General features: G+C 34.2%; 1 protein-coding gene across 3 annotated transcripts in view; it reads right to left on the bottom strand.

Moving 5' to 3' along the window:
- The window catches only part of STXBP5 (syntaxin binding protein 5), a 185,799-nt gene that overhangs the window by 66,998 nt on the left and 96,712 nt on the right, over nucleotides 1–22,089 (bottom strand). For all 3 annotated transcript variants that reach the window (XM_054493506.2, XM_054493507.2, XM_054493508.2), the window contains exons 10-16: nucleotides 9,533–9,687; nucleotides 8,229–8,301; nucleotides 5,715–5,862; nucleotides 5,394–5,461; nucleotides 5,089–5,129; nucleotides 3,982–4,202; nucleotides 3,310–3,488 (exon numbers count right to left, since the gene is read on the bottom strand). In XM_054493506.2, the coding sequence (XP_054349481.2) occupies nucleotides 3,310–3,488; nucleotides 3,982–4,202; nucleotides 5,089–5,129; nucleotides 5,394–5,461; nucleotides 5,715–5,862; nucleotides 8,229–8,301; nucleotides 9,533–9,687 (885 nt within the window). The remainder of the gene's footprint in view (nucleotides 1–3,309; nucleotides 3,489–3,981; nucleotides 4,203–5,088; nucleotides 5,130–5,393; nucleotides 5,462–5,714; nucleotides 5,863–8,228; nucleotides 8,302–9,532; nucleotides 9,688–22,089) is intronic.

Genomic DNA, 22,089 nt, shown 5'->3' with positions numbered 1-22,089 from the left:
CTGTTTCGAAGTTCCATCCATTTTATAAAACATACTGACAGGGCAGTTTACCTCTACCTGACACCAAATGCTACTTCCAAAAAGAACTGTCCCTTAAAACATTAACAGTCTCAAGATAAAATGAATTTATAAAGTTTTACTATACATGAGGTTAGTTGTTATAAAGTTTTATTATACATGAGGTTAGTGTACAAAAAAACAAAATAGAAGAAAAATTATTAAAGTAACTCAAAACAATGTAATTGCCTTATGCATCACTTGTCATATGCTCAAAGGTCTAAAGGACAGCTGTTATGTTATATTTTACTATTCATCTGGTGTTTTACTATCAGTGGTAATTTTAATACTGCAATTTTGGACTTACTTTTGTTAACAGATAAATAATATTAAATGGAATAATTCCAGGCTAATCAAATTATAGGAGAAGAGTGGTTTGGGTAAGAGATTTAAAATTATTTATTTACATTATATAGTAATGTAAAAACTCAATGAAAAATAAAACAGTTTTAATGACTGTTTTTAAAAAACACCCCCCTCCCATTTTTTTTAGCTCTTGTCACCAGGTGGTCTACAATAACAATATACTGCTTATTAAAAATAATGTTACAAACATTTCTAAAGATCATATTTTGGGCTGTTATCCTGTGAGGGCAAGCAGTATTCAAAGCAAGTCTAGAACATCTTGACAGAAATTAAGGATGGTCACAAAAGTTCGGAGGTGGTGTTAAGAAGACACAAACACCAACTTAAAAGAAGCTCCCTCTAGAAAACTGTGACAAAATCACATTAAGTTGATTAAATTCAGTAAGTTAAAACAAATTGCCTATAAAAAATACCTAGAGTTCCACAGTGATATTCAAAAGGAAAAAAAAATCATCAAATCACAGTCATTAGTTATTTTAGGATTCAGAAAAAACTGTTAAGATGTTATTGTGTGTATATCCCAGGATTGGCAAAGTGTATCCACACACAAAAGATAACAATTAATGCCAACAACAAAAAGGATTCTCCTCACATATTTCATTAATGGATTGGCTAATGAGACTGTCTACTGGGACTAACCATCAGCTTAAAAGGAATTCCTATATTAAGTGACATTCCACTAAATAATTACAAAAGATTAATAGTGTGCCATGACATTCCATCACAAGTATAAAAAGTCCTCCCAAACAAGAAAGAAGGCCATACCATAATCTCAGGTCCATGAACAATAAAGAAAAGTCATAATTGCAGAACTAAGTCAGTATTACCTTTAAAATGGATTTGGGTACCATTGCACTCTGCATTTTGGTTTGCTGGTTTTAACAGCTGCTGCTGGTTGCTGCCTTAATTATTATCCTTGCTCTTTCAGTCAGTAAAAAAACTGGGAAAAAAGGCCTTTCTAAGAACAGAGGACAAAGACTCACCTATCAGGCCGGCCTTTAACTTTAACCTAGAAAGCCAAGGTAAGAGGTCTTGTCACTCTGGTCCAAACAGTACTGCTTCTCCTGTCAGTACTATTTCCTCTGACCTATCTTGTCATGAGAAAGCAGTGCATTGATGGTGTTTTTTCTTCAGGTAGGAAAAGAATTTAATGTTTTATACTGCTGGATCTCTGACCACAAGCCTAAGAATACTTGGAGGCATAAGAAATTATGAAGTACAAACTAAATAAATTATTCTAATTCTGTTGAAGATAATGTATGTTTATATGGAATTGTTATTTTGTTAAAATGTCACTTCAGTAGTTGAAAACACTGTTTCAGAAATACAGAAATATGTTACAAAAAATGCCCCAAAGACAAATTGTACTATGTATGTCACAAAAATTAAATTTAACAAAGGGCTTGGGAAAAAAATATTAAAATCAGAATCAAGGGCATTAATGGAACATTTACAATTTTAAGTATAAAGTAGTATTGAAGAAGTAATAAAGGGGAAAAGTGTAGAATTCTGTATTCCCAAGTCTCATTCTAGTTAAACATGTGCTAGAACTACAGTTATAAGTGTGTATATTTTAGTACGGGTATGAGAGAGAGAGGAGAGAAAGAAAAAATCGATACCTTTGTGAGAAATGTAGCTGCTTAACCTCAATGGGTATATACTGTTTGGATCAGAGGTTCTCTTCCTTGGCACTACTGATGTTTTGAGCTGGGTAATTCTTTGTTGTGTGCACTGCCTTGTCCATTGCAGAATATTTAACATCAACCCTGGCCTCTCCCCACTAAGTGTCAATAGCATCTCCCTTCCTCATGTTGTGTCTACTAAAAACATCTCCAAATGTCCCCTAGGGAACAAAATCATATGCAAATGAGAGCCACTGGCTTAGAATACATGACCTTCAATTTTTGTAAACATATAATTTTCTAAAACTCTGTATTTTTAAAATGATTGTAAAATAAAAAAACTATTCATTTTATCTTTGGTGTGAGTGCATTATTCATTACACAGACATTCTTCCCAGAAATTATTTATCTACCAGTAGAAGAGACTCAAGCAGATTAAAGTAAAATAGTGCAAAGCCTGGTCCTTTTAATAAATGCGAATTATTTCTCTTACTTACCACCCTCTCTACCTTGAACCTAGTACACTCTGGCTTTTGCCCTCTACCAATCTACTGAATCTCTCTGAGTGCCACCAGAACCACCTTTCCGTCATTATCCTAGTTGAATTCTTTGTAAATATACTATTAATCACATAGTCTTCATGTAATTTTTCAATGATTTTAACTCCTTACTCATTGTTTTATTTCTCTGCCTCTATCATTTAAACATTGTAACCACTCAATAATAAAAACTGGACAGAAAAAATAAAACTTTATCCAATTTATCCCTGTATAAAAGCAAGATATATTTAAATTTAGGATGCAACAATAAAAGGTTTTAAATAAAGATATGGTGGTGCTAGTGAAGATTCAGAAAAAGAAAATGATCAGAAAACAACTGAGTCTTAAAGACTTTAAAAAACAGAATTTTCAGAGTCGTAGAAAGCAGTCAGAACATAAATCCAAGCTACATATAAATCAAGACTAAAAACACTGATGGATTTAGAAGACTGAGCGATATATACAGGTTAGATCCTTGCTGCTTTACGAGAATGTTTGGAGATTAAACCTTAATATTTTAAGGATAATATCATGAAATGCAATCATATTCCTCTTGATGTCACAGAAAAATGAGTTGGACTAACCATAGCAAAACACAGGAAGAACCATTCTTATGCCATTTTGCTATATCAAAAGAAAATGTTACCATAGCTCTACTAATGCTTACAATTTATATAAATTAAAAGATAATATCCAAAACTCCTCTGTAGTTTTTTATAACTTACTTTAAACAAGGTACATTATCACGAAGTCCATCAGATGAACTGCTACTGGTAGATGGATGAGACTGAGGAGGGATGGGCTGAGGGTTGGACCCTCCCACGGGTGTTGGCAAAGGTGGTGGCTGCTCACCCTCCGGAGTTTCCACATCATTTATCTCATATAATAATCGAACTTCAAGCATCTGTTGTAAAAGTAAGGTAGTTTACTTACTCCTAATAATTATTGCTCATTTTATCACAATTTATGCACACATACACACATACTTTACATAAATTTCAGTGGCAAGAAGATTTTTAAAGGTAAAGATTTAGCATGATTTCAAAAAATAAGGATTTAGCAAGAAAGAAAATGTTCTTGACTCAGGGAGTACACACACAAACGTGCAGTATGATTTTAGAATGTATGGTACCTGTGTTAATATCAAATTAGAGTAGACTCATATTCATATTAGCTTTCCTTAAAGGAAACATATCCTATACTTAAGGATTTAAATAATCAGTGAAAATATATGCAAAAAATGCTGTTTTTTACAAAAGAGAGATAATAATATAAATACTAAGGTGTTTTCAAAAGTTCTGCACAAAACTGACTGCAAAAAGTCTTCCAAATCATCCACAAATTTAAAAATGTGGATGAAAATAACTTGACCATGAAAATAACTAAGACATTATTACCGGAATGACTTCTGTGATTACTTCCTGCTTGCTGAATCTATAAATAATGACATGAGCTGAAACTCCAGCTATGCACAGCATTCTACTTTCTGGACACCAGGAGATGATCTGAATGGCATAGGGATCTTCATCTACAATGTCTGTGTTTGGCCTGTCATCTTTATTTCTTGACTTTTCAAATACTTTGGATGTCTTTAGCTTATATAATACTTGTAGAGTTACTGGAAAAAGGATAATATATGTCAGATACTTTAATACAAAACGATCAAACATAAGGTAACATTTAATCACTCACACTATGTATAGAAAATGGTCCATATTTAACTACATCATATTTTCATTTCTCAATTTACATTAGTCTATTAAACATTCAGATAATAAATTCTTTGTTCTCATTGACCAAACAAGAGTGTGCTCATTGTATTCATGAAGAAAAATCTATTATCACAATGGATTTTAGGTAACCTTAAAAAAATGAGTAATAAAAACATTTTGGAAAAATAATGTGTAAATACATGAAAATAATAAACAACACAGTTTGCTTCCTAAAATGATTTTCTATATATCTTCTCTAGAAAAGATACAGTACCAATATAAGTAAACATTCCTACATGAGGAAACACAACATATCCTGAGTTAACTGGATTCCAATTGAAAGCTTGCCATGTGTGTTTTGCAAACATTAATCATTAAAGGCATTATTTCCTTTTTTGCTACTATGTAACCACCAGATTTATCTCACAAAGACAACATGAACGTTAGTGACACAAATTTAGAGTCAGGCATTAAAATTATTCTAGAAATTTCTGTTGAATTGGAACACATTCCCACTTCCCCTAACTCTGACTTAGGAAGAGAAGGTTTGAAGAAATTTTGAAAAAAAAAAAAAAAAAAAAAATTGAATACTTGTGTTGCCAATTATTCTTGATTTACTAATATTAAGACTATATTAAAAATTCTAAAGTCATATATTTAATAAATCAAGCATTAAATTTATAACCTCTACATTTCAAATTAAATATTGGTTATGCAATTATTATAAAACAGGATGTATAAAAGCAGTGATTGTGTAACATATAACAAATAATGAATATTAAAAATACTTACTTGCAGAAGCATCCCAGAACTTAACTGACCCATCAGCATGCCTAAGAAAAGCAATGTTAAGAATGTGATGAATAAAATTACAGTTCTTCCTTCTTTAAATGGGTACTGCTATTAAAAAGTCACCAAAATGAGTAAAAAGGTAAAAAAAATCCCGGTAAACTGGCAGGTTCTTAAGAATAACGTTTCTTATTATATTACGACATAAAGAAAAGCTCTACCTGCCCAACAAGTTAACATTCATGTAGTCTCAATCAATTATATTTAGCCATTATAGATTTACTTGGTGAAGACAGACTTTTACTTACCCTGTAATAATTATTTCTGGGTAACTTTGAGCACCCAAGCCCCAATTACCTCCGTTGATGGGCCATTCCTATAAAAAAAGATCACTGTATAAAGCAACTTGCAAGCATACTACATACCTCCATATGTGTGTGTGTGTGTGTGTGTGTGTGTGTGTGTGTGTGTGTGTATAAATAATCCAATGAAAAACATATTTTGCTTGCAAAAATAATTTTTAACCTATTTTCTATAGAAAAGGTATCAATGTCATCAAATACTCCAAGGTGATAAATATGGAATAAATAAGAAATATAACATTAAATACTGAAGCTCATGTTCAATACCTTTTTGCTGTAACCTTGACGTTTCTGTCTAGCTCCAACAGAATAAAGTGCAGGAATAAGGTCCACAGGACAATCAGCAAAATATTCGCAACATGTAACAGGGGACTCATGTATACTCAAGGGGTAGGGATTTTCAAATATAGGATATCTTTAACAACAGAAAAAGAAAAGTATTTATTAATTTAATGAATTATACCATATGATTAATACAAAAATAAAAACTTTAAAAAATGTACATTCTATCATAGAGACTAAATTGATTTAATTTTTGTAAATATATTTAAAAATGGAAGTCTTTTATAATGAAAATTGCTCAATTAGAATAGTAAACAGAAAGGCTCTAGTTGCAACTACATACCATATGCCATACACTACACTAAGTACTTTAAATATATACATCTCATTTACTTCTTGCACCAAACTTACGATGTAGGCATTTTACTGAAGAACAAAGGCTTACAGAGAATAATGTGTCAAAAGCATGCCTGCTAGCAAATGGTGGAATAACACATACCTCATCCTTATGTCAGCAGAGCTAACAAATGTTCAATTCTTTTTCTCTCCATAAACATGATACCTAGTCCAATATTTAATTCAGAATATTTTCTTGTTTTGGTAATAATCCATAATAAAATTCTACCTTAAATGTTTTCTAGATATGAAGTTATTTTATTAAATAAAGCAAAAAATGCTTTTAAAAATCATGAAATTAAAGTAGAATCCTATCTAAATATAAAATATTTCTTTTCTCAGTTTAAAGTCCTTAGAATGAGAATAGTCTGGAAAACCAGAAACTGGCTAAAAAATTTAAACAGTGCTAAGTGGCTAATTTGCAAAAATTAGGTCAGTCTACTACTGACAATTTTTTAAAACAGAAGAGAGAAATTTCCAAATAGTCCCTTATAGACTGCAAAATGAACCCAACTATCACCACTCCCACCTCCAGGACCAAACACAAACTACATGCATTCATAAAATGACAAAACAGCAAGCAACTTTCTTCTCTTTATAACACACATTATTTCCTTAGCTCAGTGATTCTATTATTACCATACATTTAACTGATACTTTTGCTAAATAAAATGCCTAGTCACAGGTTACTTGCATAGTATTTTCTTTGACTTAAATGTATCTCAGTACAGACCACATGTGAAAAGTCTCAATTATTTGAAAAACTTGCCTAAGGGAAAAAAATAAAAGAAAATCATATTAAGAATAAGTTATTCTAGGACTATTACACAGAAATAATATTTTCAAATTATCTTGTTATTTTGAAAAGACTGCTCACAATTGATTAGTAAAAGTAGCAGGTACTAAAGTAAATTTAGAATTGCCTAAACATTAGGTAAATGATACTGTTCACCTACTTCAGGGTCGCCCAACCTCAGTACTATTCACATTTTGGACGAGATAATGTTTTACTGTGGGGAACTGTCCTGTGTACTGTGGATGTCTTGCAGCATCTCTGTTTTCTACCCACTAGATGCCAGTAGCAACACCCTCAAACTCACTGAAAAGGTTTCCACAGAGATCGCCATATATTCTCTGGGCGGGAGAAGGGCGGGGCTGGGGGCGGGGAATGCAAAAATCACCCTTGAGTGAGAAACACTGAAATACTGAATGAGGAAACTCAATTAAAAACCATACTTAATGATTCTTTCTCCAAAGATAAATAATACAATGTGCTTCCATTCAAATAATTTGTAAGTAAACATTACCATCTATGATCCAAAAAGCAGAATATGGCAAATACCATGAAAAGTTACAAAGAAGCTATGGTGTGAAGTTACAGATCAGATATAATACATCTGGTAAACAGAGGATAGGAAAAGCCTGAAAAAGATAAGAAGGTTGACTTTGAAAGTTATATAGATTTTTAATGGCAGTGAAACAACTAGAGTGTTTCAGGTATTGGGAATTACATAGGAGAAGACATGGAAATGTGATGTCTGTTGAATACATAGTTCTGTTTTCCTAAGGAATAGACACTAGTGAGAAGACAGAGATCAGGTTGGAAAGAAACCCTGAATTCCTACTGTTTGGAGTAGCAGGTGTTTTTAAATCAAAAAACAATACTGAACCATGGTTTGAAGAGGATAGTACAAGATTGGAGCTGTGTGTAAAATGAATCTGGCAAAAGCATGTATAAACATTGCAATTGAGAGTGAGTAGAGGCAGAAAGACTACAATAGCTTATTTTGGAGGTAACTACTGATGGGATTAATTTTCGACGTGCTGATTTTGTGTGGCCCCAGGATATCTAAGTGTCAGGTTGAATCATGTGAAATTTCAGAACCACAACAAATTTTTACCTAAAAATGAAAATTTTATGAGATTCAACATAATAGAGAAATTTGAGTAAATAGATACGTGAGTCTGGAGCTCTCAAAAGAGGTCAAGGTTATGGATATAAATGTAGAGTTTTCAAAGAAATGAAATAGCTAATGCTATGATAAAAGGCGTCTTTTTTCAACCACATACTGATAGAATCACTCACCAAATTTTATTTCTTACCCATTTTGTGCAAGGTCTATAAGTACTAAATCCTTTTCTAGAAGAACAACCACAGCATATGGTTCTTGAAAATCTGGAATTGGACAATGCATGAATTATAGTTTCAAAAATGCAAGTGGACAGCAAATTAGATAAATGTTTCTTGCTTGATTTTATTTAGTTTCATTCTCTTGAGTATTTAACATTCTGATCCTATGATACATCATGCATGTTATTTAAGGCTAGTAAGTTTTATGAGATAATCTATTTACTGACCATTTCAAAATTATTTTACTTTTGTAAAAATGAGTAAGACAAATTTCTATGGCATTGCAAATTTCAAAGCTGCACATGGACAACAAAACTAAAGTTTAAATCTGAATACACATAAGAACAATTATCATTATTTAATCTCACAGGAACCCAAAAGAGTTCTACTATAATACTATAATATCTTTCTTGGATGTTTCATATGTGCCTGTCAACAACTGTAAAATACATTACATCTTTACACCTCAATGAATTTCAACTGAAGTAAAAAAAGGTCCAGATTTAAATTCTTCTTGAATTATATACGCTAGCTCTGATGGTTAATTGTATGTGTCAATTTGTCTATAATATGGTGCCCCCAGCTGTTTGGTCAAATACCAGTCTAGACACTGTTGTGGAAAAAAAAAAAAAAATATATATATATATATATATATGTGCGATTAGAATTTAACTCAGTAGATTCTGAGTCAAGCCGATTACCCTCTGAACGAATGGGCCTCATTCAGTCAGTTTAAGGTCTTAAAAGCACAAACTGAGGTTTCCTGAAAAAAAGGCAATTGTGCCTCAAGATTGCAATATAGAAACCATGTCTGAAATTTCTATCTACAGATTTCAGACTCAAGACTGCAGCATGAATGCTTTCCTGAATTTCCAGCCTGCTAGCCTGCTCTACAGGTTTCAGACTGGCCAGCCCCCACAACAGTGTGAGCCAATTTCTTAAAATCAATCAATCAATCAATCAATCAATCAAATCAATCAATCTCTTTCTCTCCTATGAGTGTCTGCTTCTATGGAGAATCCTTACTAATACATTACTATCTTAACAGAATTTTAAAATGTTTTCTGAATATGAATAGCATTTTTTTTATTCTTCGAAACAGATTAAGTTTATTAAACCACTTCTGAAATAAAGTTTGTAGATTATGAATGCAGCAGCTCTTCTCCAGAAGAATTAGCACAATAGGATGAGTAGTTTTATTTAAACAACCTAGATCTTTCTTTCTTTTAAATATCAGCTCTCTATAGAGAATGAGATTTAAAGTTGCAAAGCTTACCATTTGGGTATGGTGTTTCACATAGCGTTAGAAAATCAACAATTGAATAGTCCATTTCTAGCACAGCAGTGCTTTTCCCATGCATCACTGTTAAGCAAGGTCTTCTTCCTACAGTATCATATGACAAACCGCCTGATAAAATAATAAAAGGCTCCCTGGAAATAAAATACATATTAAGATTATTAATGGCATAGTAAAGATAATTTTCTTGCTACATCCTAATTTTTTAATTTAGTGAAATAACAAAATCTTAAATTCTAACATTTTTACACATCATATAATTGAATTGTCTTGTGGAATTTTTAATTGGATTAGGTAAGACCCAAGTGAATTACTGAAAATTAACCTACAATAAAAATAAACATTGACTACATTTAACTTTTATACCTCCCTAAAACTTTATCTCCTAAATAAAATTTTTCATAAAATTCTCTCTGGCTTTCTGCTGATTAAAGTCTCTAAAATGTATTGCTTTGACTTCCAATCCTAACCAGGCCTTCTCAATAGAAGCTCCCACAAAGAATCTTAATGCCTTGAGGCATCCATTGTAGGTAATGGATTAAATTCTCAAGAACGCATCAAGAATTGTACTCAATACAAATCACTTTTGAGAGAACTGTGAAGTCACTCAAATCATTTCCTGTATGCCTTAATTTCTTCTAGAACCTTGGCTGATGCATTCTCAAGCCATAGCTCCCATACACACATTTATCAGCTGCCAGCCTGATAATTCTAATTAGCCCTATAACTCTGTTATAACTAATTTTCCCATTCTCCCTATTAGTCATTATTAAACCTAAATTATTTATTTAGACTCATTTTCAAAAACTATTAATATATGCTTATTTTTTGATATATTATGGTCTGAGTATATTTCCACACATTTGACTTGTCTTTCCATTTATTGGTGGTGAAGTTATTTATGGTACATTATACAGATGAATTAAATTCTCCGTATATTATTTTCTTAAGTATCTCCATTTATCATTTCTTAGTTTTTAAATGCTTCATCTAAGGCCAGTGTATCTATCTTTCTCCTCACTCATTATTCATGATGTTACTTCCTTCTTTTCCATCTCTAGAAGTTTTAGTCTTCACATCTATAAGCCATACGTAATAATATCTAATGGTTAAAAGTGCTAGTTCTGGAACTAAACCAACTGCATTTAAATCTTAGCTCTGGCTTAATTTCTGTATGATCTTCGGCACGTTGCTTACCCTCTCTGTTCCTAGCTTCTACATGTATAAAATGGATATGTAGTGATAAGTATCCAATCTCAGATAATTCTTAAATTGGACAGTGCCTGGCTCAGCACATCCTTAGTAAGAGTTACCTACTTTTAATTATTATATCATCAAATTGTCATTATCATCTATTGTGAAAATTTCCCTTCATGGTGTGTGGGAAAAACACCCATTAAAAACACTAAATTATATTTATTTTTATCTAAAAAGAGTAAATCAACTTCACTAAAATTTAATTAAACAGATGGGTAATCATATGGGTATGTAGTTTATAAGTAAACGTAAATATCAATGCAATATATGTATGTGCTTGTGTACATAATACTTTTATAAAACTATACCCTTATGTATCCTTCCTTGCTTTATTTTTTCCATAGCAATTATCACTACACAAATTTATTTTGCTTACTGTTTTTCTCATTAAAATGTATGCTTCATGAGGGCAGTGGTTTTGTATGATTTGTTCATTGCTGCATCCACAACAGTGCCTGGAACAGTACCTGCCATATAGTGGGGAGTAATTAAATATTGTTTCAAAGGAATGAATGAGTAGAAATGTGTGTTGCACTACTCATTTGCTACCTTGCTATCATTTATTTTTTAGCACTAATTGATTTGGGTAATGTTTCTCTAGCTAAATTGCAGTTAGGGAGCTTAAAATGTTATCCTAAATAGAACCATATCCATACATTCAGTGTTTCAACCTCTCAGCATACGGCGATTATTATGACCGTGCTCAGGAAAGTGTATTTGATTTTCTTCCACTTTTTATCACATATAACGAATAAACAGAATACATCTCCACTCTCCTATACCTTGAGATGCAACATACAACTGAATTCAAATAATCCAAGGACAGGGATGAAGGGACCAGTGGGGAACTAATACTTGTTAAATTTTTAGAATGGAAGACTTGAGCCAGGTATTCTATATGTAATATTTCAAGAACAGCTGGTAAGTGTGCTTTTAAATATAACCTATTTTTTAAAACTGTGTTATTAATGCCAGAACAATGAAGAGAGATTATAGCTGTACATTACAGAATAAAATGTCCACAAAGCACCCACGAAAATCAAACCGGGTAGGTGACCAGTTTATACAATCTTGACACTATGGTAGCTAGGTAGGTTTATCCTCGGAAGGCAAGTAAGTTTTTCTTCCGTGGCTTTGTAAGCTGCCTATACTTATTTTCTAAACTTATATTTACAAAAGAGAAACAGTTTGAAAGAAATGCCAACTGACCTGTCACCAAGGTAATTTTCCTTTTCATAATAATAAACATTTGCCAAATCTATTTTACTTGTGCTATTTTATGTGCTATCTCTTTAAAATTGTCTGTCTGATTGCCAGGCAAGAACCAACCAACCTGTGAACCTTCACAGGTTATATGTTTTTTCATTATAATGCCTCAAACTTGAAGAGTAAATATTAATAATTATCTTAAAAAAAGAAATTAGTCATAAATACAATGATAAAATAAAGTTCAATATTTTAGCACTTGACAACAAAAATTATGAAAATTCAAAGTTTTTGTAAGCATTTGGAATTGTATTAAAAGTTCTAGGGATCTAAACTATTTCTAGGTAACATGAATTACAAAGGTGAAGAATGTTAATATTCTTTTAAAATAAAAAGGTAAGTATTTTGATGTTATAAGGTCTAGAAATAATAGTTTTTACTTGATTACTTCCAGTAGAATTTTAGTAGAATCCCTTTTAAGGATACTAGGTGTTAACCAAGACCCTTCTCATTTTGGAAGACAGCCAGGTTAGAAAGATGTCAGTTTGGAAGCCTTCTAGTTTGATTAGATTTTTTAAGAAACTAGACACTTGATGGAGTAAACATGCTTTCTGCCAATGATTACCTTCCCAGGCCTGCCTTAACAATAGGTTCAGCTGAAGCTATGTTTCCATATGATGTCTTCTTCACTTAAAAGTGCCACTTCTATCCAAAAAGCCATTTGTATAACTAATTTGTTAAACTCAGCTCCACAGTACTACATATTCATTCACTGAAATATTTTTAGCACCTGTGTTCCAGGGAATAAAGCAGTGCTCCTATGTCTAGTCTAGGCAGACAACACACTGATAGGTATTAATATTATGAAGATCAATACAAGGCCCAGTGGTAGGCTGGCTGTGAGGGCAGGGCCACAGCAGCGATGGTGAGACAGCATGACGAGGACAGACCCCAGGAGGGATGGCAGTTGGGCTGGGACCTAAATGAAAAGGAGCCAGCCATTCAAAGAACTGGGTTTGTGGAAGAAGGAGGTCCACTCTAGTCAGCAGGAAGAGCCACCGCAAAGACCAGAGGTCAGAAACGAGCTGGGTGTACCTGAGGAACTAACAGGCCAGTGGGAATGCAGGACAGTGAGTAAGCCAGGACATGATAATGGGTGAAAGGACTCCAAATCATGCAGACACATCCTGTTTACTCCATTAGGATCTCTAGAAGCTGTCTCCTCCTTTTCATCTCCACAATTACTTTTGTATGATAGCATTCAGTTGAGTTGTTCATTGACAGATATACTTTTCCTCGTTTTCTGTTTAGTCAGTTCCTGTTCCTCCTTCAAAACTCATTCCAATCATCATCTCCTCAGAGAAACCTTTCCCAGCCCAGCCACCCTGACAGAGTTGGGGGCCCCCTCCATGTTCCCAGCTACCTTCTGTATACCTCTACTCAGCATTACCACACTTCACTGTCATTATTTATCTGCTTTGCTTGTTTTAGCTCTGCATCCCCAAAACCACAGCTAGGTACCCCAAGGTGCTTGTCAAAGAAATATTTAAAATACCACTAATCCTACAGCTGAGCTGATCACTGCCTCACCAGACTTAATGGACTGGAAATGCTGGAGCATGGGGCCCAGGATTTCAGATGCTTCCCACACATGGCCAGATTTGGGGAACATACCTACAGCAGGGTGAAATTTAATTGCTGTGCCATTTTAATAATTGTTCTGCATAATTAGTACCTATATTATTCAATATCTCCATGTATTTAAAAAATTGGGATTTAGGCTCTAGTCAATCTCATATGACATTGTCTACATTACTAATTGTCCACATTACTGATTTTACCAAACCCTCAACAATTTTTTTTCAAATGGAAATGTACAATTTCATTTTAGAGGGAACACTTAATAACTATACATTTGGTAAGCAGAATTATACCTTAGCTCTTGAGAGCTACCTGGTAACTAATACCTAAACTTTACCACTCTATTCCTAGTGCTTAGCAGAAAGTCCAGAGACATATGTATTTACTGAATGAATAAATAATTATTGATTTTACAAGACCCTATATCAAATTCCTAAAATTCTTAACTCAAATTTCAAATATAAACTATTAATACCTAATTTGAAAAGTCTAATAGAAATTCACACTCTATCTGGTATTAAATTATTTTTCACACAAAATAAAAAAGTTTAGATTTATTTTGCAGATTATATGTCAATTAAAATAGGTTCATATGCATAAATTGTTAGAGTAAAAACCAAACTTGTGAAGGATACTCAAAAAATATTAATAATCTTTTTCTACTAAGTTTTTTAATCTAACAAATCAAAATGAAATAATCCAAAACAACATTTTCAAAAATCTCTTTAATAGAAGGGCTGAGAGGAAAAAAGAAATAAAATTGAAAATATCAGAAGATGAATTTGAAGTACTTGTCTAAATACATGTTGCCTTGAACACTGCTTTCCAAACTGTGGTCAGGAAGTATTTAAATTTTTTTTTTAATTTGTTGAAAAGCTATGTTTTTCTAAAACAAACAAACACAAACTGTGAATATGCATGTAAATGCTGCAACAATGTCAAGTGGCATTCAAGTGTCTACATTCAGTCTTGATTTCTGTACTTATCTTGTCTCAGATCATTCAGCACACAGGAACTCTTTACAGCCATAATTTGAGCAACACTAGCCTAGCACAAAAGTTGAGACTTTTAATACTATTACTTGACTTATTCTATCACTGTGGGTTTGTGGAGGGAATGTGAGGATGCTATTGAGGATCTCAATCCAGCCTCATACCTCCTCACACTCTGGATGTAATGTGAAACCACGTAACTCTAGCTAGATATGATGGGGATACAGGCATTGGGTAAATTCCAATTTCTCCCATTCCAAATGGGAGAAATTGGCCAAAATTAAGGGGCTACAGGCCCCATGCAAATCCAAAATCCAAAAGGGCCATCATTAAACCTTAAATTTCCAAAATGATCTCCTTTGACTTCATGTCTCACGTCCAGGTCACTCTGATGCAAGAGGTGGGTTCCCATGGTCTTGACAGCTCTGCCCCTGTGGCTTTGCAGGGTAGAGACCCCTCCTGGTTGCTTTCATGGGTTGGCGTTGAGTGTCTGCAGCTTGTCCAGGTGCATGGTGCAAGCTGTCAGTGGCTCTACCATTCTGGGGTCTGGAGGATGGTGGCCCTCTTCTCACAGCTATATTAGGCAGTGTTCCACTGGGGACTCCGTGTGGGGGCACCGACTCCACATTTCCCGTCCACACTGCCCTAGTAGAGGTTCTCCACAAGGCTTTCACCCCTGCAGCAAACTTCTGCCTGGACATCCAGGGATTTCCAAACATGCTCTGAAATCTAGGTGGAGGTTCCCAAACCTCAATTCTTGACTTCTGAGTATCTGCAGACCCAACACCACATATAAGCTGCCAAGGCTTGGGGCTTGCACCCTCTGAAGCAATGGCCTGAGCTCTAAGTTGACCCCTTTTAGCCACGGCTGGGACACAGGGCACCAAGTCCAGAGACTGCACAAAGCAGCAAGACCCTGGATCTGGCCCTCGAAAACATTTTTTTCTCCTGGGCCTCTGGGCCTGTGATGGAAGGGACTGCTGTGAAGGTTTCTGACATGGCCTGGAGGCATTTACCCTATTGTCTTGTTGATTAACATTCAGCTCCTCGTTACTTATGCAAATTTCTGCAGCAGGCTGGAATTTCTTCCCAGAAAATGGGTTTTTCTTTTCTAGCACATCATCAGACTGCAAAGTTTCCAAACTTTTATGCTCTGCTTCCTCTTGAACACTTTGCCACTTAGAAATTTCTTCCACCAGATACCCCAAATAATCTCTCTCAAGTTCAAAGTTCCACAGATCTCTAGGACAGGGGCAAAAAGCCACCAGTCTCTTTGCTAAAGCACAGTAAGACTCACCATAGATCCAGTTTCCAACAAGTCCCTCAGCTCCATCTGAGACCACCTCAGCCTGGACTTCATTGTCCATATCACTATCAGCATTTTGGTCAAACCCATTCAACAAGTCTCTAGGAAGTTCAAAACTTTCCCACATCTTTCGGTCTTCTGAGTCCTTCAAGTCTCTAGGAAGTTGCAAACTCGCCTACATCTTTCTGTCTTCTTCTGAACCCTCCAAACTGTTCCAACTTCTGCGTGTTACCCAGTTCCATAGTCACTTCCACATTTTTGGATATCTTTTCAGCAGCGCCCCACTCCTGGTGCCAATTTACTGTATTAGTTAGTTTACATGCTGCTAATAAAGACATATCTGAGACTGAGTAATTCACAAAGAAAAGAGGTTTAATTGACTCACAGTTCAGCATGGCTGGGGAGGCCCGAGGGAACTTACCATCATGGTGGGAGGTGCAGCAAATATGTCCTTCTTCGCATGACAGAGAGCCGAGCAAAGGGGGAAGCCTCTTATAAAACTATCAGATCTCATGAGAACTTACTCTCTATCATGAGAATAGCATGAGGGAAACCACCCTCATGATTCAATTACCTCCCACCAAATCCCTCCCACTTCACATGGGGATTAAGGGAACTACAACTCAAGATGAGATGTGGGTGAGAACACAGTCAAACCATATCAGTATTAAATTGATAAAATAAAACAAAAATCATCCTATACTGATCAGATTATTTATGAAATTGGCACATTTTATACTCACTTCTTTAAAGTACACACAGATACTACTGAAAAGCAATATGGCAATTTGTCGAGAGCCATAGAAAACCTCTTTCCTTCAAAATTTCACCACAGGAAATTCATTATAATGAAATAATTCAACAAAAGATTTTCACTACTGTATTATCTATGACATCAAAAAGGAACGCATACTCACTCCTATATTTGTATTTACTATGTAAAAAACCTGATTATAAACATCAATAAAGACATAATTGATACCTGTATCTCACCAAATACATGTTATACGCCAGTATGCATTTTCCCTTGTGAATCCACCAATTTGGAGTGCAATGGCACCATCTTGGCTCACTGTAACCTCCATCTCCTGGGTTCAAGCGATTCTCCTGCCTCAGCCTCCTGAGTAGCTGGAATTACAGGTACGTGCCACCATGCCTGACTAATTTCTCCATTTTTAGGAGAGTCAGGGTTTCACCATATTGGCCAGGCTGGTCTCGTACTCCTGACCTCATGATCTGCCCACCTAGGCCTCCCAAAGTGCTGGGATTACAGGCATGAAGCACCATGCCCGGCCTTGTTTTTCTTTCTTTTAATGTCCCTACATCCTGGCTTGTGTTTGAAATGATGCTAATAAGGTACTCTCACAAATTAATCCTTCCTACAATATATCTCCTGGCCTTCCTTCTGTTATCATTCTCATCAATTGTTCTGTAGCCCCAAACTATCAAACCAAACTATCTTAGCCTCAGAGCGTATAATGCTGGCTTTCTTTTTGTATGTGTGTGCCTGTTCAGAATCTCCTAGTCCTCTTTTCTACTTGTTTATTTTGGTGTCTTTCAAGATAAAATACCAGCGTTGGGAGTTTTGACTCAAAAGGGTTCGGAACTGGCAGGAAATCATTCTGTAGGTGCTAACAGTAGGCATGTAACAGTAGGCTTCATTATATATGTAATATCAGTTTAAATTCAACAGTGATGAATTAAAAAACAAATACAGGGAATAGCCTAAAAACAGAAGGGCAAGGATTTTAGCACTTCAAATTGAGTCATGGATAAGCCCAATCTTGGGCATATACTTACACAGCTACTAAAAGAGGTGTTCTAATGTCAAAAGACAGAGTTACCAATCTAGTAGACATAATTTTCTGGCAATACGGGATTATAACACAAAGCTATAATAGTCACCTTTCCCCAGACAAGTGATTAAAAATACAGCAGTAGCAGGTCTGAAGTCACGAGAACACAAAGTAGTGTGGTAATCTCACCATGTGAGCTGGCTTGATTGCTCCCTGTATTTGACCACTTACTACAGGTAGAATTATCTACTAGCTTATTATACAGTGTAGGGAGAAGACATCAGAATTGTGCTAAGAAAATGCAAGTCAAAATGTTATCTTAAAAACAAGAAAGTGAATGGCAATTTATCATAGTTAGGTGTGAGATTTGGGGATTAAGACTGGGAGAAAATATTCTAGTTTTGAGAGAATAAAGATAATACAGATAAATCTGGGCTGGGTTGTAGAATGACTATTTCTGAAGACAGTGATAAAGTAAAAATCAACCATTTAAGGTTAAAACTTTTTGACTGACATACCAAAAGTAACATGAAAAAGGGTAAGGTTAACTGATGAGGCACTTCAAATTTTAAAAGTCCATAGACTCTTTACTCATAGAGTGAAGTCATAGAGATCTTCACTCATTAGATGAAATTACATACAAATATGCCTGTGGACTTTTTCTTAACAGATGTAAGACCAAGTGCCATAATCACAAAGGGAACATGGGAGTGCAGATATTGCTTCAACATACTGATTTCATTTCCCTCAGATATGTATCAAGTAATGAGATTGTTGGATCATATGGTAGTTCTATTTTTAACTTTTTGGGGAACCTCCATATGATTTTCCATAACGGCTGCACTAATTTACATTCCATCAACTATATGTATAGGTTCCCTTTTCTCCATATACTAACACTTTTATCTTTTGTCTTGTTTGATAACTGGCATTCTAACCAGAGTGAGGTAATATCTTATTGTGGTATTATTTGTATTTCCCTGATGATTAGTGATGTCGAACATTTCTTCATATGCCTGGTTGGTCATTTGTATTTCTTCTTTTGAGGAATGTCTGTTAAAGGTTTTCTGCCCATTTTTAATCAGATTTTTTTTTTTTTTTTTGGCTATTGAACTGAGTTCCTTATATATTCTGTATATTAATCTTTAGTTAGATGTATAGTTTACAAATATTTTCTCCCATTCTGTAGACTGTCTCTTCACTTGGTTGACTGTTTCTTTGCTCTGAAGAATCTTTTTAATTGGATGTAATTCCATTTTTCTATTTTGGCTTTTGTTGTCTACACTTTTGAGGTTCTATCCAAAAAAATCTTTGCCCAGGCCCATATCGTGAAGCATTTCCCATGTATTCTTCCAGTAGTTTCATACTTTCAGGTCTTACATTTAAGTCTTTAATACATTTTTTAGCAGATTTTTCTATTTGGTGAAAGGGGTGTGGCTTTAGTCTTATGCATGTGGATATCCTATTTTCCCAGCAGCATTTATTGAAAAGAATGTCCTTCCAATTTTTGTTCTTTGTATCTTTCTTGGAAATCAACTGGCTATAGATACATAGGTTTATTTCTAGGCTCTCTATTCCGCACCATTGGTCTATGCATCTCTTTTTATGCCAATACCATGCTGTTTTGATTACCACAGTTTTGTAGTATATTTTGAAGTCTGGCAGTGTGATGTCTTCAGCACCATGTTTTGTGTTTACTTGTTTGGATAAATATTACTTTCACTATTTACATTTTTTGTGGTTTCATATAAATTTTAGAAAGTTTCCTATTTTTGTCAACAATGTCATTGGTTTTTGATAGGAAATACATGGAATCTGCGGCTCACTTTGGTTAGTATGGACATTTTAACAATATTAATTCTTCCAATCCATGAAAAAGATACACTTCCATTTGTGCTCTTCAATTTCTTTCCTCAATGTTTTATAGTTATCAGTGTAGAGATCTTTTATCTCCTTTGTTAAATTTAATCCTAGCTATCTTTTTTCAGTAGCTATTGTAAATGAGATTGTTTTCTTGACTTCTTTTTCAGTTAGTTCACTATTAGCATATCGAAATGTTACTGACTACTGTACATTTTCTAACCTGCAACTTTACTAAAAATTCACTTATTAGTTTTAGCAGTTTTTCAGTTGAGTCTTTAGGATTTTCTATATAAATAAAACATCATTCTGTTTGCAAAGAGGGATAATTTGACTCTCTTCTTTCCAATCTGGAAGTCTTTGTCTTGCTTAATTGCTCTGGCTAAGACTTCCAGTACTATGTTGGAAAGAACTGGTGAAAGTGCACAAGAAATTCCCTAGGATGAATCCTACTTGATTGTGCTACATGATCTTTTTAATGTACTGTTTAATTCAGTTTGCTAGTACTTTGTTAAAAATTTTTGCATCTATGTTCATCAGAGAGGTACTGTTGATAGTTTTCTTTTTTTGTTGTGTGTTACTGGGTTTTGGTATCAGGGTGATGCTGGCCTCATAGAATGAGTTAGGGAGAATTCTCTTCAATTTTTTAGAATAGTTTCAGGAATTAGTATTGGTAAGAGAATAATGCTGGTTTCGTATAATGAGTTTGGAAGAATTCCCTTCTCTTCAATTTTTTGAAACAGTTTGAGGTGGACTGATATTCTTCTTTGTATGTTTACTAAAACTCAGCACTATGTCCAGGTTTGGGCTTTTCTTTACTGGGAGACTACTTTTATTACTGATTCAATTCCCTCACTTGTTATTGGTCTGTTGAAATTTTCCATTTCTTCCTAAGTCAATCTTGGTAGGCTGTATGTGCCCAGAGCTTTATACACTTTTTTTTTAGATTACTCAATTTGTTGGCATATAATTATTCATCATAGTTTCTTGTGATCGTTTCTATTGTACGGGTTGTAATGTTTCCTTTTTCATCTCTGAATTTATTAATTTGAGTCATCTCTTTTCCTTAATCTTACTAAAGGTTTGATTTTGTTTAACTTTTCAAATAACAAACTGTGTTTCATTGATACTTGGTATTTTTATTTAGTCTCTGTTTTGTACAAACTGTGTTTCATTGCTGCTTTGTATTTTTATTTAGTCTCTATTTTGTATATTTTGGCTCTGATAATTATTATTTCTTTTTTCCTACCAATTTTGGGTTTGTTCACTTTTTTCTAGTTCCTTGAGGTGCAATGTGAGGTTATCTATTTGAGATTATTGTGCTTTTCTGGTGGAAGTATTTATTGCTATAAATTTTCCTCTTAGGACTGCTTTTGCTATATTCCATAGGCCTCAGTATATTGTGTTTTCCCATGTCTCAATCATTTATTTTCCATTTTCAACGTCTTTATTGACTCATTGGCTATTCAGAGCATGATGTGTAATGTCCATGTATTTTTACAGTTTCCAAAGTTTCTCTCGTTAATCATTTCTAGTTTTATACCACTGTGGCCAAAAAAGCTACTTGATATGATCTCTATCTTCTCACATGTGTTAATACTTGCTCTTGACCTAACATATGATCTCTCCTCAAGAATGTTCCATGCACAGTGGAGCAGAATATGCATCTGCAGCTATTGGATGGAATATTCTGTAAATGTATGTTAGATCCACTTGGTCTACACTACAATTTAAATCCATTGTTTCTTTGTTGATTTTCTGCCTGGATGATGTGTCTATTGCTGAAAGTAGGGTGTTGAATTCCTCTACTACTTACATACTGCAGTTTATCTCTCCCTTTAGATGTAGTAATAATTTGTGTGCTCTAGTGTTCGATGCATATATATTTATAATTCTTATATCCTCATGCTAAATTGATCCCTTCGTTGTTACATAATGACTTTTTTGGTCATTTTTTACAGTTTTTGATTTAACGTCTATTTTATCTGATATTTTATAAACCTGCTCATTTTTGGTTTCGGTTTGCATGAAATATCTTTTTCCATACTTTCACTTTCAGTCTATGTGTATCTGTATGAGTGATGTGAGTCTATAATAGGTAGCATAAAGTCTTTCTTTTTTCCTTCATGCTATATCTTTTATAATTGGGAAATTTAATCCATTTACATTCAAGGTAATTACTGACAGGTAAAACTTACTCTTGCCATTTTGTTAACCGCTTTCTTGTTTTTCTGTATTCTTTGTTACATTCTTCCTTTCTTGTTGTTTGGCTTTGTGGTTTGATGGTTTTTCTATGGTACTAAGCTTTGATTCCTTTCTCTTTATTGTTTGTGCATCTGCTGTGATTTCTTTCTTGATGGTTATCGTGAGTGTAACAAAAATAATCATGAGGTTACAACAGAGTATTTAAAGCTGATAACAACTTAACTTTAGCTGCATAATAATATTCTAGACTTTTACCCTTCTCTCAACATTTCT

This window comes from Pongo pygmaeus, chromosome 5, assembly GCF_028885625.2.
Source record: "Pongo pygmaeus isolate AG05252 chromosome 5, NHGRI_mPonPyg2-v2.0_pri, whole genome shotgun sequence".
Taxonomy (NCBI): Eukaryota; Metazoa; Chordata; class Mammalia; order Primates; family Hominidae; genus Pongo; species Pongo pygmaeus.
This window is presented reverse-complemented; position numbering and strand designations above follow the sequence as displayed.